Source organism: Lepisma saccharinum, chromosome 14 (genome assembly GCF_977018435.1).
Source record: "Lepisma saccharinum chromosome 14, izLepSacc3.1, whole genome shotgun sequence".
Taxonomy (NCBI): Eukaryota; Metazoa; Arthropoda; class Insecta; order Zygentoma; family Lepismatidae; genus Lepisma; species Lepisma saccharinum.
Window position 1 is genome coordinate 55958465 of NC_139242.1, and position 15243 is coordinate 55973707.

General features: G+C 36.7%; 1 protein-coding gene across 1 annotated transcript in view; it reads left to right on the forward strand.

Annotated features, from left to right (window-relative positions):
• Positions 1 to 15243, forward strand: part of LOC145998544 (uncharacterized) — a 50959-nt gene that overhangs the window by 22897 nt on the left and 12819 nt on the right. The window contains exons 2-3 of the mRNA XM_083134967.1: positions 4356 to 5189; positions 6674 to 6816. Of these exons, the coding sequence (XP_082991093.1) occupies positions 4356 to 5189; positions 6674 to 6816 (977 nt within the window). The remainder of the gene's footprint in view (positions 1 to 4355; positions 5190 to 6673; positions 6817 to 15243) is intronic.

Sequence of the window (15243 nt, forward strand, 5' to 3'; positions counted from 1 at the left end):
ATTGGGCCCCACTATACACCTGCCAAGTTTTATGGAAATCGGAGCGACACAGGGGTCAGATCCTCACTTCAATTTGTCCTCATCTTGACATTTAAGGGGGTTTTGCCCCCTAAAACAGTTTTTTTAGCTGAAACAAAAAGCACGTATTTCTTCATTTGGGCCCGTTTATACACACACCTGCCAAGTATCATGGAAATCGGAGGGGGACACAGGGGTCAGATCCTCACTTCAATTTGTCCTCATCTTGACATTTGAGGGAGTTTTGCCCCCTAAAACTGTTTTTTAGCTGAAACAAAAAAAAAAAACACGTATTTCTTCCATTGGGCCCCACTATACACCTGCCAAGTTTCATGGAAATCGGAGGGGGATACTTAGATAACCTCCCTTGTAATTATTTAACACTGCATATATTATAATGTTTTATTTTAATTTGTAGAACTGTAACTGTAGAACAATTGTATAATTTTTGTATAACATTTCTATCTTGTTATATGTGTTAAAGGTTTCATCCTGGAATGGAATGTCTCACATTTATGTGTTTTTTCATTTCCAATACATTCGAATGAATACATATTCGTTTCAATGGCATTTACAAAATCACCTCTGACATGTGTGCACGAGTGTGTTAGCCGATGCGTAGCAAAGTATTTTAGGAACAACACTTGAAAAAAATTCTTGTAGGACTAACGAAAAATGTCTTTGTAATCGAAGATCATAATACCTTTTAAGTTGTGGTAATATTATAATGGGATTGAGATCCGAAATTTTCGGATCCGGAACTTTCGGATCCGGATCCAGATCCGAAACTTTCAGACCCGGATCCGGATCCGGATCCAGATCCGTAACTTTTGGATCCGGATCCGCGGATCCGAAACTCTCGGATCCGGATCCAGATCCGGAACTTTCGGATCCGGATCCAGATCCGAAACTTTCAGATCCGGATCCGGATCCGAACGAATCCGAATTTTTCGGATTGGGATCCGTTTGGCCATCCCTACACTTGATGTAGGACTAAGTGAAGCATGCATAACTCACGGTGCATGAAGCATCCTGTGCTTACGTTAAATGTAGACATAGAGAAATCGAATGTAACATTGATTTCCGCATTCAAAAAAAAAATCGATGGTTTTGGTTGTTGAAACAGAAGAAATTCAGTGAGCAATTTCACCTAATATACAAGCTTCAGAATACCATCGAATTATGTAGGCTACGTATTATTGGAGTTCATGTTTTTATTAAATTGAAAATAGTTTTTCACGCAGACGTTAAAAACTTTTCTATGTTAAGGAATTTACTAGTGAACTATGTGTAATTTACGTATCGAGTAAATACCTGTTCAACCATTCCTAGCAGTAATTGAGAAAAAACAATTAGAACTGAAACCCGAACTTGTTGTATAACTGACGTACCCTGTCAGCCTCACTTCACTGTATTAGGGATTTAACCCTGCTAAGAACAGATTTCATCGGTTTTTCCCCTCCTGGTGGCATCTATGGTTACTGTGTGTCTCACATAGCATTGCGAAACAAAACAAACCGGCCTACTGCATCGTCATTCGTCTTGAACCTGGTAAGCTTGAAATTAATGAAACTGTGACTTGCATAATTGAACGTGATGATCGACATGATTGTGCAGATTCCTTCTTTCTTAATGAACTACATTCGACACAGAGTATTACAGTTTAAAAATATAAAAGTCATTTGATCGACTTTTTAGAGACCATAGGGCGTGTATTTATTTTTCCAACGTTTGTTTGACTTGGATTTTGGTTGAATGATTGATTTGTTTTATTTGGCTTCGCTTCTCTGCCAATTTTGACTTATCGCAAAGATAAGGATGAAAGGCAATACGACGAAATTAGTAAAAGGACAATCACCAACAGAAGGTGTGGAGCAACACGAACCTCGCAGTCCAGACGCCATAGCCTCGTTAGTCTGCAAAATTCAAGGTTTTGAAGAGAGATTGGCTCTTGGATTTTGGGAATGTAAAAATATGTTTATTATCTCCGGATTTTTGTAATGTGTTGTGTTTGTCCAAGTTCCTTTACAACATTGTACTTTTAACTTCACTCAGGAGTTCTTTTTACACCCCTTTCAAAACCTTAAGTAGGCTAAAGATTTTAGGTGAGGAATTTCCTCCCCGAATCGAGCGAATGCAAGGGTGCAAAGCAAAATTATTTTGATAATAGGTGATTAACTGGACACATCTTCCGATACACATGTTGTTGTAGCACAGAGAGCAAAGAGTGTATGGTTCACAAGTACAAATGGCAACATTTCAGAACATTTCACGTCTTCCAAGCATGCAATGCAAGAAAATTTACACATTTTCAAGAATTTGGTAGAATTCGTTTCATTGTCGTTATTCAATAACAATTACAAATCGCCTACCTAGTGGCAGATATGCCGACGAAAAGTAAAGTTTTCCCCTGTGAATTGTTCCGTGGCGTGAAGGCACATAGGAGTATGGTGATTGGTGATAGACTCCACACATTCTTGATCTCGGCTATACAAGAGTTTACCCAAAGGTAACCATTAATTAGAGGGCGGGACTTGTGGGTGGTCACACTTCCTGCAACTTTTGGGCGTTTTTCAATTGTACTTTACTTCATACCTAGTTTGCCAATATCTTACTTGTCTAAACTAAATCACAACTCGGAATGAGCGGCATACAGAAGAGACAATTGCAAGACGTTATCTTACTTGTCTAAACTAAATCACAACTCGGAATGAGCGGCATACAGAAGAGACAATTGCAAGACGTTAGATCGATCTTCTCTTGCTTTTTTCCCCCTCCATCTGTCAACGAAAATGAAGAGCAAAAACCGGCGAAGAGATGCCGCTTCGTTCTTAGGCTCTTCCTTTTTGCGTGTCTTCTCAATTCCGCACACCTGAGGCTTAATTACACCACTCGAAGACATTTATTGCCGTTGAAAAGGAAGCAAGAAAGAAAAGAAACCTTTTAGCGCAATGAAATAAGCAGCCCTCGGACACTTTCATGAGGGACGGAACCTTTTCGAACGTCCAGTACATACCATCCCAACAAATGCATTCGACAACGCATAATATTGTCTTCACGGGGCAATCTTTGATTGGGTACATAAAGCAGAGTTCGCACACCACAAAGGTCATTGACTACACTAAAGACGTTGCTTTGTTAGCAGCGTTCGAACGATAAACTCGGAGCGGTGTACAAACAAGGTAGTCCACCGGCATTGCTCGTGGACGACCTTCCTCCTGTAGCACCCACGCCCGCCATCTTAACAGTTCTTTTCGTGGTTACGTGAACAGTCACGTGATTCAACCAAAGGTTTTTTTTTCTGTGAACTGGGCGTGTGTAGTAGATGCCACAAACTCTGTACATAACAGTATTTCCACATGCAAGCGTCACAGCCCACTTTTATATCCAGTGTCTAAATAAGGGTGGGGGTTCTCTGGACTTAAGCGAGTCTCCGCCAACCAGCTTCAAGCATCAACAGAAACAATAACCCCTTGCTTTGATATGAACATTGCACCTGCATCCGTGGACTCTGCAGGATTGTTTCCAGGAAAGGGGGGACGAGGCATGTTTTTCCCCCATAATAGTGTTGACCACTCAGAAAAAAAACACCTTAAGTTTGGAGTTGTTATGTTCCTGCAAGGTCCGCATTATAATTGATAGAAATTAATGTGACTAATTAATTTTCTACGGGGGGTAACCCTACTTGCCCCCTTTCAGGACGTTCATGCATGCAATCCTAGAATTGAGTGTTAATGATAAAATATGAATTGAGTATAATGTGGCCAATGTCAGAATCATGTGTGTGCCATCATGATGTTTTGGGAAACTACCTAAGTATCTGCTAATATTTTATTTTAAAATCTGAATCTAATATGTATTACTTCAAAGAATAAATAGTGGGTAGCCTTTACTTTTGAAGCTAAAACATACATTGTCACCTATAAGGCTTTCTGAGATGTTAGAACATAGCCTCATGCATTGAATTTGGATCTTGGTTTGCTATTTACAGTTAAGATATATTTTTTGTATTGTCAACTGACTGTAGAGAGTACTAATAAAGAAAATTATAAGAAAATTATAAGAAAGAAAGTGTTTTGAGAAGTCTTTGTAGTGTAAAGATCTAAATATTATCATAGATAGAATTTCTTGAAATATCTGTAACATGTATTACACAATATATAGCCATTGATATTTGAAGGCCCAGCAGACTTTGTCATAAATATTTCAGGAGATTTTGCCTATATTGTCGCACCATCACACTGCTACTTACATTGCTCCACAATATATATTTTCTTAGGTGTTTGTTCAATTCAGAACAAAATAGAACTTTATCATTTGCCTTGCTTCTTTTTCAGGTCCACAACAGCCAATCCATGCCAACAAACGACAGCTGCAAGTATGGCAGATTGCAACCATGGTTCCTCCTTCTGCATTGAACCAAGGACAACTTCCATTAGGCAGTCCACCAGGTCCAGTTTGGATTCAAGTGCCATCACAGCAAAATAGGTATCAGCAAACAAGCAGTAGTTCTGGTAGTGGCTATCCATCTCAGCAGCCAAGTGGTGGATACCCATCTCAGCAACCAAGTGGTGGATACCCATCTCAGCAGCCTAGTGGTGGTTATCCATCTCAGCAACCAAGCGGTGGATACCCATCTCAGCAGCCTAGTGGTGGTTATCCATCTCAGCAACCAAGTGGTGGATATCCATCTCAGCAGCCTAGTGGTGGTTATCCATCTCAGCAACCTAGTGGTGGATACCCATCTCAGCAACCCAGTGGTGGATACCCATCTCAGCAACCTAGTGGTGGATACCCACCACAGCAACCTAGTGGTGGATCTACTGGTGGATACCCATCTCAGCAGCCTAGTGGAGGATCTACTGGTGGATACCCATCTCAGCAACCTAGTGGAGGATCTACTGGTGGATACCCATCTCAGCAACCAAGTGGAAGCTACCCACCTCAGCAGACAACTGGAAGCCAAAATCAACCAAATTATGAGCCACTGCGCAAATACTGTAAATATCCTCGTGGACAATTTGCACATCCTGAAAAGTGCAACAAGTATTACAACTGTTGGGATGAAGTGGTGATAGAAGAAGATTGCCCTAATGGTCTCTTATTCAATGAAGAGAAGAGCTATTGTGACTATCCATATAATGTGAACTGTGGTTCCAGGGAAGTGACAGGTTAGTACATAATATTAATATAATGTCATGCAAGTAAACACTGTTCAGAGCAAGTATAAGGGAATATGCAATTCTAAATAATCCACTATTTTCAAATTTGAAAGTTCTCAGCCTAAGGCAAGTAACACTGCAATCTCTAAGTTTCTTTAACATTATTGATTTAACATTAAATTGAATTCCTATATTGAAGATACACTGCAAATTTAAGATCTATTTCAAATGCTTAATTATGTCACCCAATCTATTTCCTATAATTTACTTTGACTCATGGATAACTTACATCCAGGATGGTATTTGTAGTGGAATAGACAATTACCATATGCAAAATGTAGGACCCATTGTCCCAAAATGTAGGACATTAAGTCAAAATGCAGGACAGAATCATATTTACAGTAAATATAATGTGTTACTAGTTTGCAAATGTGAAAATAACACATTTTCACTTTAAAAAATATTTTATAAACGAATACTTGAGTACAAAGTTATCAAACTTGTTGTCAATAACACACCCATATGTGTTTCAAGTAGGGATCTTCAGGATGGAGCATTTTTGGACAGGACAGGATCATAGCAGGAAGTATAAAATCTAGGAGCTCAGGATGAAAATGTTCATCCTCCACCATTTCTAAAAAAGGTAAAGTTTTCAGTATGAGAAATGGTGCTTGAAGTGGAGGGGGAAATAGGGAGAATTATGTAAACATTCTCTAGATGTCCCATTTTCACCATGTTAAAACATAGGAGCATCCCTCCAGCTAGCCCCAAAGCAAACAATTTTCTCTTGAAGCACCAACAAGAAATGTTAAAAATTTTAAAACACTGGAAAAGTCTTAAATTCTACATGCTATTTATCTCTGAGGTGATTATTTTGTAACCTCTTAAATAAACTTGTAATTTCTAACAAATTCCTGGCACTTTCAATGTCAGATCGGGAAGGAAAATATTTTTCCAAGATATCTCACACTCATATTTTTAAGCATACTTCTCCAAAGAGTCATTTTTTTCTCAAAATTTTCTGATTTTTTGTTTCTCCGTTGAAAGATATGTTTCCTTAATGCAAGTTAAGTGATGCCAAAAATGTACGATAGAAGCTGGACATAAATCTAAAATGTAGGATATTTCTGGAAAAAAGAGGATGTGTGGTACCTCTAGAGGCTAATGAAGAGGAATTCCCTCCCCTGGTTACTGCATCCCCCCTCCCCCAAATTGCAAACTTTAGCCTTGGGAGGAAAGGGATATTTTTATGTAATACATTCATGCGCCAAAATGAATTCCCCCCACTGGAAATTTTTCAAATAACACACTGTTCATATCCACAAGAAACTTCCCACAAGTACTAACATCTGACATAAAGGAATAGGAAATAAGAGAAGTCAAATACTGAAGGTCATGTGATATTGATATTTGTAAGGCATGGATAGAAAAGCTTCCTAAAATAGATTAATTAGTGAATTGTGCAAACTTGTCACTAATTATGTTGTTTTCAGAATCACCAAATAATGGAACAAGTACTGAATGTCCTAAACTCTGGGGATCATATAGGAGCAAGACAAACTGCAGTGTTTTCTACATTTGTGTAGCAGGACAACCTTTCAAGTTCGAGTGTCCAAGTGGACTTCAGTACAATGAGGTATGTTAAAATATCTATATGTGTACCTTAGACGTAGTATGTTACAGTTTTAAAAAGATATATTTTTTTTCTCTTTTCAAGACTGCAGATAATATGAGTAGATCTTAAATAATGTAAGTACAAATTAAATAAACAATGCTGGGTTTAAATTAGGATGCAATCAGGGAATACTCTCACAAGACTCAATATAGCGATTGCAAATAGCTATGTGGAAATTAGAATGTAGAATTGGCCACTATTTAATCGCTGAAAGTTATTATAATAATGTGAATGAAATTAAACTTAAACTCCATGGTACACCCAAAAGTGAAAGAAACAGTAGGCGTATTGTCCACCACAATTTTCATTTGGTCTGTATTACACAATGTGATGACAATGGATTGAAATAAAGACATCAAAAAGCAGAGAACAATGCATGCTTCGAACTAACATAGTTTCATTCCTTAAAACAACACAGGATGTAGAATAAAAAAGTAGCAAAAATAGAGGTGGAAAATTTGCCTACCATTATCTTTGCTGTTGACTGTACAACAGCCCTTTGATGGCCAGGTGACTTTTTGTTCCATGATGTGGGGTCAGTGCATTGAGTCTCATTATTGCTGCTATTTGCCTTACTAGACCTCAATTCACTACCATTTCTTTCAAATAACTTCCCAATGGTCCTTAAGATGCAAGGTCAATACAGAAATTTAGAGCTCCTGCCAGGGATCAAACATGGACAAACTCAAACCAAACGTGCATTAAAAAATAATAAATCACCCTTTTTTAGCTTAAATGTTATTGACACCTCCAGCATTACCTCATTCCAAAGAGTGTAGTCTCCTCAACAATCAAGAATATATCATACTTTAGTAAATCAGTAATAGTACATTTGTCACATACTCATTGTTCTATTTCCTTTGTAATATCATGATATGTTAGTTATTTATTCCTTCACTCTTAAAACAACTCACTGAACTTTACTTTTTCTGGTTGTGCAGAATACACCAATGATAATTTAACCTTTGCAATCAAGTCTATTATTAATACAAGAACAAAAGTTTGTTTTTGCAACAATAGTTACATCTGATATGACTAGTTGGCTGATTGGGTAGAATGACTTCCTTTTTTATGGGCTAATTCCTTAAGAAGAATGGAGTGTTACCCAACATTGACATCAAGAATTTTTATTTTTACACATTTATACAAGTGCGCCAGTGTGCATGCACAATGATAGGACAAAAATTATGTTCCCCCTTCCCCTTTTCACTCTGATACTTCCTGTTTCTCAAACACTAAGAACACTAACTTGTTTCCACTGGCGTAGCATGGGCTTTTGGGTGGGAATGCCAAATCCGAAGGAAGGGTCGGCTCTTTTTTGCTTAATAATTTACTTATGGAATTAGTAGCCATAGGTATTGTTTATTTGCCTGAAGTCAGCTGTGTTTTCAATAAAACATCATCCATGCACGTTTTACCTAGAAAATGAGATGCCTCACTATGCAACAAATGTTTTGATCTCTGGTGTTTTATACCTTTTTATACTTTTCGGCATGATGCAAGTCATTAAAAAACCTACCTGAATCACAAGCACCTCTGAACAACAGTAGACGTCACTGTTGTGGGTGATCCAACTACTGATTGATTTGGTTTATTTTACTCTGCTTTTCTACCACTTTTGGTCAATCACGAATATGAATATGAGTGATGATATTGATGAAGTTGATGAAGAGACACTTACAAAGAACGCCCATGCTCATGCCGGGATTTGAACCAGGGACCTCTGTCATCTTGGCATGCTGTGCAAAACACTCTGACATGGAGGTGGGTGGATGATACAACTATCTTACACTCTACTGATGTAACAGTGCCAATTAGTAATTCAGACCACTGTTTATTGCATCTTGAGCATGCTGATAAACATTTTAAAATAATTTTGTCCAGAGACCATTCAATGTGCAAATGAATGCTAAACATTTCCATTGACACAATAACAATAAAAAAATAATAGTTTTGTGGGTTAAGTGGTAGAGCAGCCACAGCCTGAACTTATACCATGAGGACTTCACCAACTAATTTAACAAAAACTATGTTGATCTTTTAGTTTTTAATGCACATTGCTGTTCGTGCGATAAATTATACAATGCAGTGGCCATTAAGAAGTTGTATATTTGAGTTTGGTAAAGTTACACCAGTCAATAGTGCATATTGTAGAATCACACAGCACGAGCACGAAGAAACAGGTAGGAATTCTACTTCTGTCGTCTGCGTCGGAATGCAGGAAAGGTCACATGAGCCCTAGAACCAATCACGTAGCTCTGCTCAGTTCGCCAGAATTCAAGAGAGCATTGCATGCATGCTCTAGAGATCCAAGCTTTTCCTCCAGATAGGCATCAAGGAATATAGAGTCCTTTACGCCAAACCTACCCAGCGTCTGGCCAGGAGATGCATTGAAAACAAATGCTAGAACGAGTGTTGTTAGTGGAGCGTTGCAAGTGGATCGCGAAAAATAGCTATTATTATTACTATAATGCTACGCCACTGTTTGTTTCACTAAGAAGCTGATGTCCAAGTAAGTAGCCTATTAAGTTAGTTGCCAGCCTGAGATGGAATAGAAAGCAGTAACAGCCCACTCTGCACTGTCTTTAACTGTCAGTTTTAACACTTTGGACAAAACTTACCTTTCCCATGTCTTAACTTTAATGCTTGTCCTATCTCCTGAAGAAGCTACATGATGTTGTGAAAAAAGTAAGTACATGACAAAACTGAACTTCAGCTACTTAGTGAATTGATGTCATGTGGTGTAAATTGTACCTTAATTAACTTGTTTGTTTGTATTTGGTTACTCATATTACTCATAAATCTCCTTAGGCTAATCACAATGATGAATATGTTTGATGATATCATAATACAGAGAAAAGAACAAACCAAATGAAACAAATGTTCATTCTCTGGCTGGGACTTAAGTTACGCGTAGAACGATTTGTGGCACAATCATAAGTCAAGCACAGTACATGCTCAGCCACTGAGGTAATAACATCAACTCGACATTTGCACACATTTAAAAAAACCTACAGTCCTATGCCAACCATTGTAATCTGAAATAATTTGAATGTTATATTCAATCTTAAGGTAAAAAAAATATATTGATATGGTTAGTATCAATATACTATTAACTTGATGAAGTTCTATTCAATTAAATAGAGAACTTACCTGTCAACTCTCTACTCAGTTATGAAGCATAAGAAAGCACTGGTGGCTGCCCATTGTGCTATAAAAACATTCTTGATGCAACTTGCATATTAGACAAGGCATTTCTGAGTTTCAGTATGACTCTGTTTCATAGACAGTTCATTATGATTTGTGATCCCACAAAGATCAATGCTGCAAAATATTGTATCCACAGTGATGTAAATGGTGTACTAATATCACATGACAATAGTACCGTGCGTTCATTTCGATCTGCAGCCGAGAGATCGGGAGAAGCGTGGCGGGCGGCGCTGACGGAGATGCCGACATTTGCGGCCTGTAATGCCCGCTTATTTTTATAGACATATGCAGACATTTATATAAATATTGCAAAACGATCACTAACCTGTGTTATAACACGCAAAAGTTCTTCTGTAATTCATCCAAGTTCTGCTCTTATATGCACAAATAAATACGCTTTAGAAACGATGTTAAGAGCCACAGATAATAAAACATTTTAATCATAGTTTTGACCAGTAACGTCCTGCTTAAGTTTATATCCTTGAAAGAGTTTTGTGCCGATGGGGATCGTTTGGAGGTTTTGAATGTGCAACACTGTATCAAGATTACGCTGTAGAAGAAACCGTTAAAAGTCAATAGTGTTCGTGAGCTTCCTTGCAATCCGAAATCTTCGAGCTCGAGTTTTTTGTTCCTTCGCGACTAGATGAAGACAGAGTTGTAAATATAGTGGCGAGCAATGTAAACGAAGAGCGTGTTAATTTCGTACTGTGCGCAAGAGTGTTATTCTTGGTTACTTGCAGTTACTTGTTTGTGTTATTGTAGTGTGTATGTTTGACGTGTCAGTGAGACGATTGGAATGCCAGCCGCAAGATTCACGTTAGAACAAAGATTTTTTTATATATGACACGTACCTACGTGAAAACAAACTCGTGTCGAGACGTGTGTAGGTAATTTGTACAGAAATTCCCATGCGTTTCAACTCCACACAGAGATACGGTTAGACATCTTGTCCTTAAATTACGAGAAACTGTATCGTTAAATTTTAAAACACCTAAGCAAAAACGACGGATTCTAACCGAAGCAAAACTCGATGATATTGGTGCAGCGTTAGAACGTTCTCCAAACAAACCTCTACGCCGTGTTTCACAAGAGGTGGGCGTGTCAAAATCATCGGCACATACAGTCACTAAGCTACTAAAATTAAAACCATTCTCTTATAACACAGGTTAGTGCTCGTTTTGCAATATTTATATAAATGTCTGCATATGTCCATAAAAATAAACGGGCATTTCAGGCCGCAAATGTCGACATCTCCGTCAGTGCCGCCCACCATGCTTCTCCCGATCTCTCGGCTGCAGATCGAAATGGACGCACGGTAGTAATCTGCCTAGATTCAGGTGGTATGAAGTTAAGCCAAATTAAACAATTCAAAATCTGAGGATTTCTATGGTTTATCAAACTTTGTTATAAAAAGAATTATTGACGTTATGCAGTACCCACTTACTACTCTTATTAATTGGATGTTTGACAGTGGGTGTTTCCCTTCATGTCTCAAAGTCTCAGTTGTTGTTCCAATACATAAAAAGGGAGATAAGTCCAATCCAAGTAATTACCGTCCAATATCACTTGTGCCTATTCTATCAAAAAATTATAGAACACTGCGTACATATTCAGCTAGATGAGTATTTTTCAAATAATAATTTATTCACAAATGCTCAGTATGGTATTAGAGCTCATTCATCTACCACAAAGCAAATCAAAGCATTGTTGCAACAGTACTGGATGCTTTTGAATCTAAACTTTCTGTGAGTGCAACACTTATTGATTTAAGTAAGGCTTTTGATTCAGTTTCACATCAAATGCTGATAAAAAAGTTACACTCTTATGGTATTCTAGAAGCTGAACTCTCTCCCATAAAATCGTATCTATCAAATAGAGAGCAGATGGTCAGTATAAACAGTAAACAATCACATCTCCTAAATATTGAAAGCAGAGTGCCCCAAGGTTCTGTTCTTGGTCCTTTCCTTTTTAACATTTATGTAAATGATCTACCCAGCTTCATACCCCATAAAACAGTTTTGTATGCAGACGATACTACTTTCCTCACAATTAATAATATAATAATAAATACATACTTGAATAATTGGAAAAAGAAGTAGAAGAGAAGTCCACTCTCTGGTTTGAAACTAATCAATTGACTATTAATCAAAACAAAACACAGAAAATAATCTTCACCCTAAATAAAGACATTAAATGTACCTCAGTTAAACTTCTTGGTCTACATCTAGATTCAAAATTATCCTGGGATGTGCAAACAAACAAATTATGCTGCAAACTGGCCAGAGTCATCTTTTTATTAAATAAACTTAGATCCTGTGTAAGTGAAAAATTATTGGTACAATCCAATTATCCTTTTTTCATAGCAATTTAACATACGGGGTTTTATTATGGGGTAACTCGTCAACTGCTAGCAATGTATTCATTTGGCAAAAAAATGCAGTAAGAAATATGGCTGGAATATTCAACCAATCTGTTTCATGCAAACCTCTTTTCAAACAATATAAAATAATGACTGTTCCATGCCTATACATTTTTAGCTGCCTAATGTTTATCAAAGAAAATATTCATAAATTCAACATAAGACACTCTGTATGCAGACACAACACAAGATGCTAAGCAAAGTACAAAATAATTACAAACACATGGGAATAAAACTCTTCAACCAGCTGCCAGGAACAACCCACTATGCACCTCTTGCAAAAATTTCGAAGGGTGCTGCAAGGCTGGCTAAGAGAAAAGGTTTTCTACTCAATAGATGAATTTATTCTGCACTCAAAAGAAGATTTAAATTTCTAGAACTTTTAATATGTGCAATACTATCCTCTCCATACTCACCCTATGTATTTATTATTTATATAGGCTTGTTTATGCTATTCTTGTATTGAGTTTTATATTTAGATATATATGCTATTCTTGTATTATATCTTATATTTGTATGTTTATACTATTCTTGTATTAGGTATGTTTAACATTTGTATGTTTATACTATTCTTGTATTATTTTTTATATTTGTATGTTTATACTATTCTTGATGATGATTATACTAGATGACGACATCTATTTCTATTGCATTATTATAATGCTTAATGATGAATAAACATATTGATATTGATATTAAAGGCCAATTCTGTCAGTGGCAACATAACTGTCAGCATCAGATTTCCATTCAAGATCTGCAATAGTAGAAACTATAATATTATTATTAGATTGTCATTCAATATCTACACATGTAATACCTCCTCCTTTTTTGGCTAAGAAACATGTACATTACATTAGCTTTTTCTTATAAAATTAATTGAACTCAAATTAAAGAAAGATGAGACTTTTAGAAATAATTGCAAACAAGAATCACAAAAATTTAACATGTACATCCCTGGAAAGATTTGATTGAGAAATGGTATAGCAACTTCACACTGTCACTTGAAAGTGGTGCCTAATTTACAAGTAACCACAAGTGTTGGGCCAATGTCAGTTTTTATGTGTGAAATGTTGGGTTTACGTTAGTTGGCAAATTGACGTTGGTCTTACATTGGGCCAACGGTGATTGCCAACATTTACCCAACCATGGAGAAGTGAGTCAAAATCAGTTTTAGAAACAACTTTCTCACTTTAAGACAACTTTCAAGAGTATGCTGTAAATTCTAGACTGTAAAATAAATTACATGCAACAGTATTTCTTTTCGAATATTTCAGTTACAGCACATACTGGAAATATAATATATTTTTAATAAAAGTAGAAGCTATTTTTAACTTGCAGTCACTCATCAGTCCTTTGTCAGCCACCATGGATGAAAGATGTGTTGGGAATTGCTTATTGTTTGTCTCTTTAGCTGTAGCAGAACAAGAACATTCTTACAAGTATTCTTGTGAAGGTGGTTAAACTATGTTATGTGCAAACTAAATTCCATGAAAGGTGGAAAACTTAAGTAACTTCTAGAAAGTTTTTGTGCTACCATTTGAAGGTACGGTGCCTTGGAAACAATGATACCATGTGACTGAGAAAGTGCTGTGTATTTTTTTCACAAATAATTTGTATTATTATTTACATTTGGCCTCATAGTAAATTATGTATTTATCAGAACACAAACTTATCTACACTTGTATTCAGTATGTTGGTCCAAATTAAAACCATATGTTGGCCCAACATAAAAAACACACATTAGCCCAATGCAGGGGTGCCCATCCCCCAAAGGCCCATGATGCACTCCCCCCAAAAGGTAGAACATTTGCCCCCCCCCCAATTTATGCCAAATTAATTACTCAAATTATTTTTGTCAGACAAAATTTGTGGAAAAATTTAATACCAGAGGTATATATTATCATTTTTGTCCGGGGGAAGGGGGCAAGTCCCAGAATAAATGTACCAATAATAATAATAATATTAATAATAATAATAATAATAATAATAATGGCGTTGTTATTACTACTACTACTACTACTACTACTACTACTACTACTACTACTACTACTACCACCAGTAGTAGTATCAAAGACGTTATTATCCTCATAAATTATGCAAGAAGAGGGTAGAAGTCTGTGCTAATGCATTTGTTTGTAACAAACGATTTGAAATATTTTTTCAGTACCATCAATTTTACATTAGCTAATAATGGAAATCAAGCCACAAACTGTATTTCTGAATGGCAGAAAATGAGTGATAAATGCATTCCAAAGATACATGTGTAACTTTCATGTACAACATATATTTTACACATATGCAACATGGAGCGAAATAAAATAAGAAAATACGTATGCAACAAGCTAACACTAAATTGTGTACATATTCAAAGCTTATTCAATACAAATATACAACACACATTATTTAAATAGAAAATTTTTAGATCCAATTTTTGCAATTGAAAACAATATTGATTTAATACGGCGCAAATAATTTCACTGGAGGCCATGGCATCCTCTCTTTTACAACTTTTTTTTCATTTAGATCATTCGGCGCAGACTCCTGCTGCCCCTAGCTATAGCTCTGGACATGATGAAAAAGAGAAAAGCAGATAATGTGAGCGAAGCAAGCAAGAAAATTATACAAAACGAATTTTTATTTGCATAAAATACGAAATCCAAGGGGTAATTGCTCCTCTGTGCCCCTTGCAGGTGCCCTTGGCCATCAATGTTTGTCCCCCCTTGCCTCCTAGAATTGACTTCCCTCAAAGGTTGAGGGAG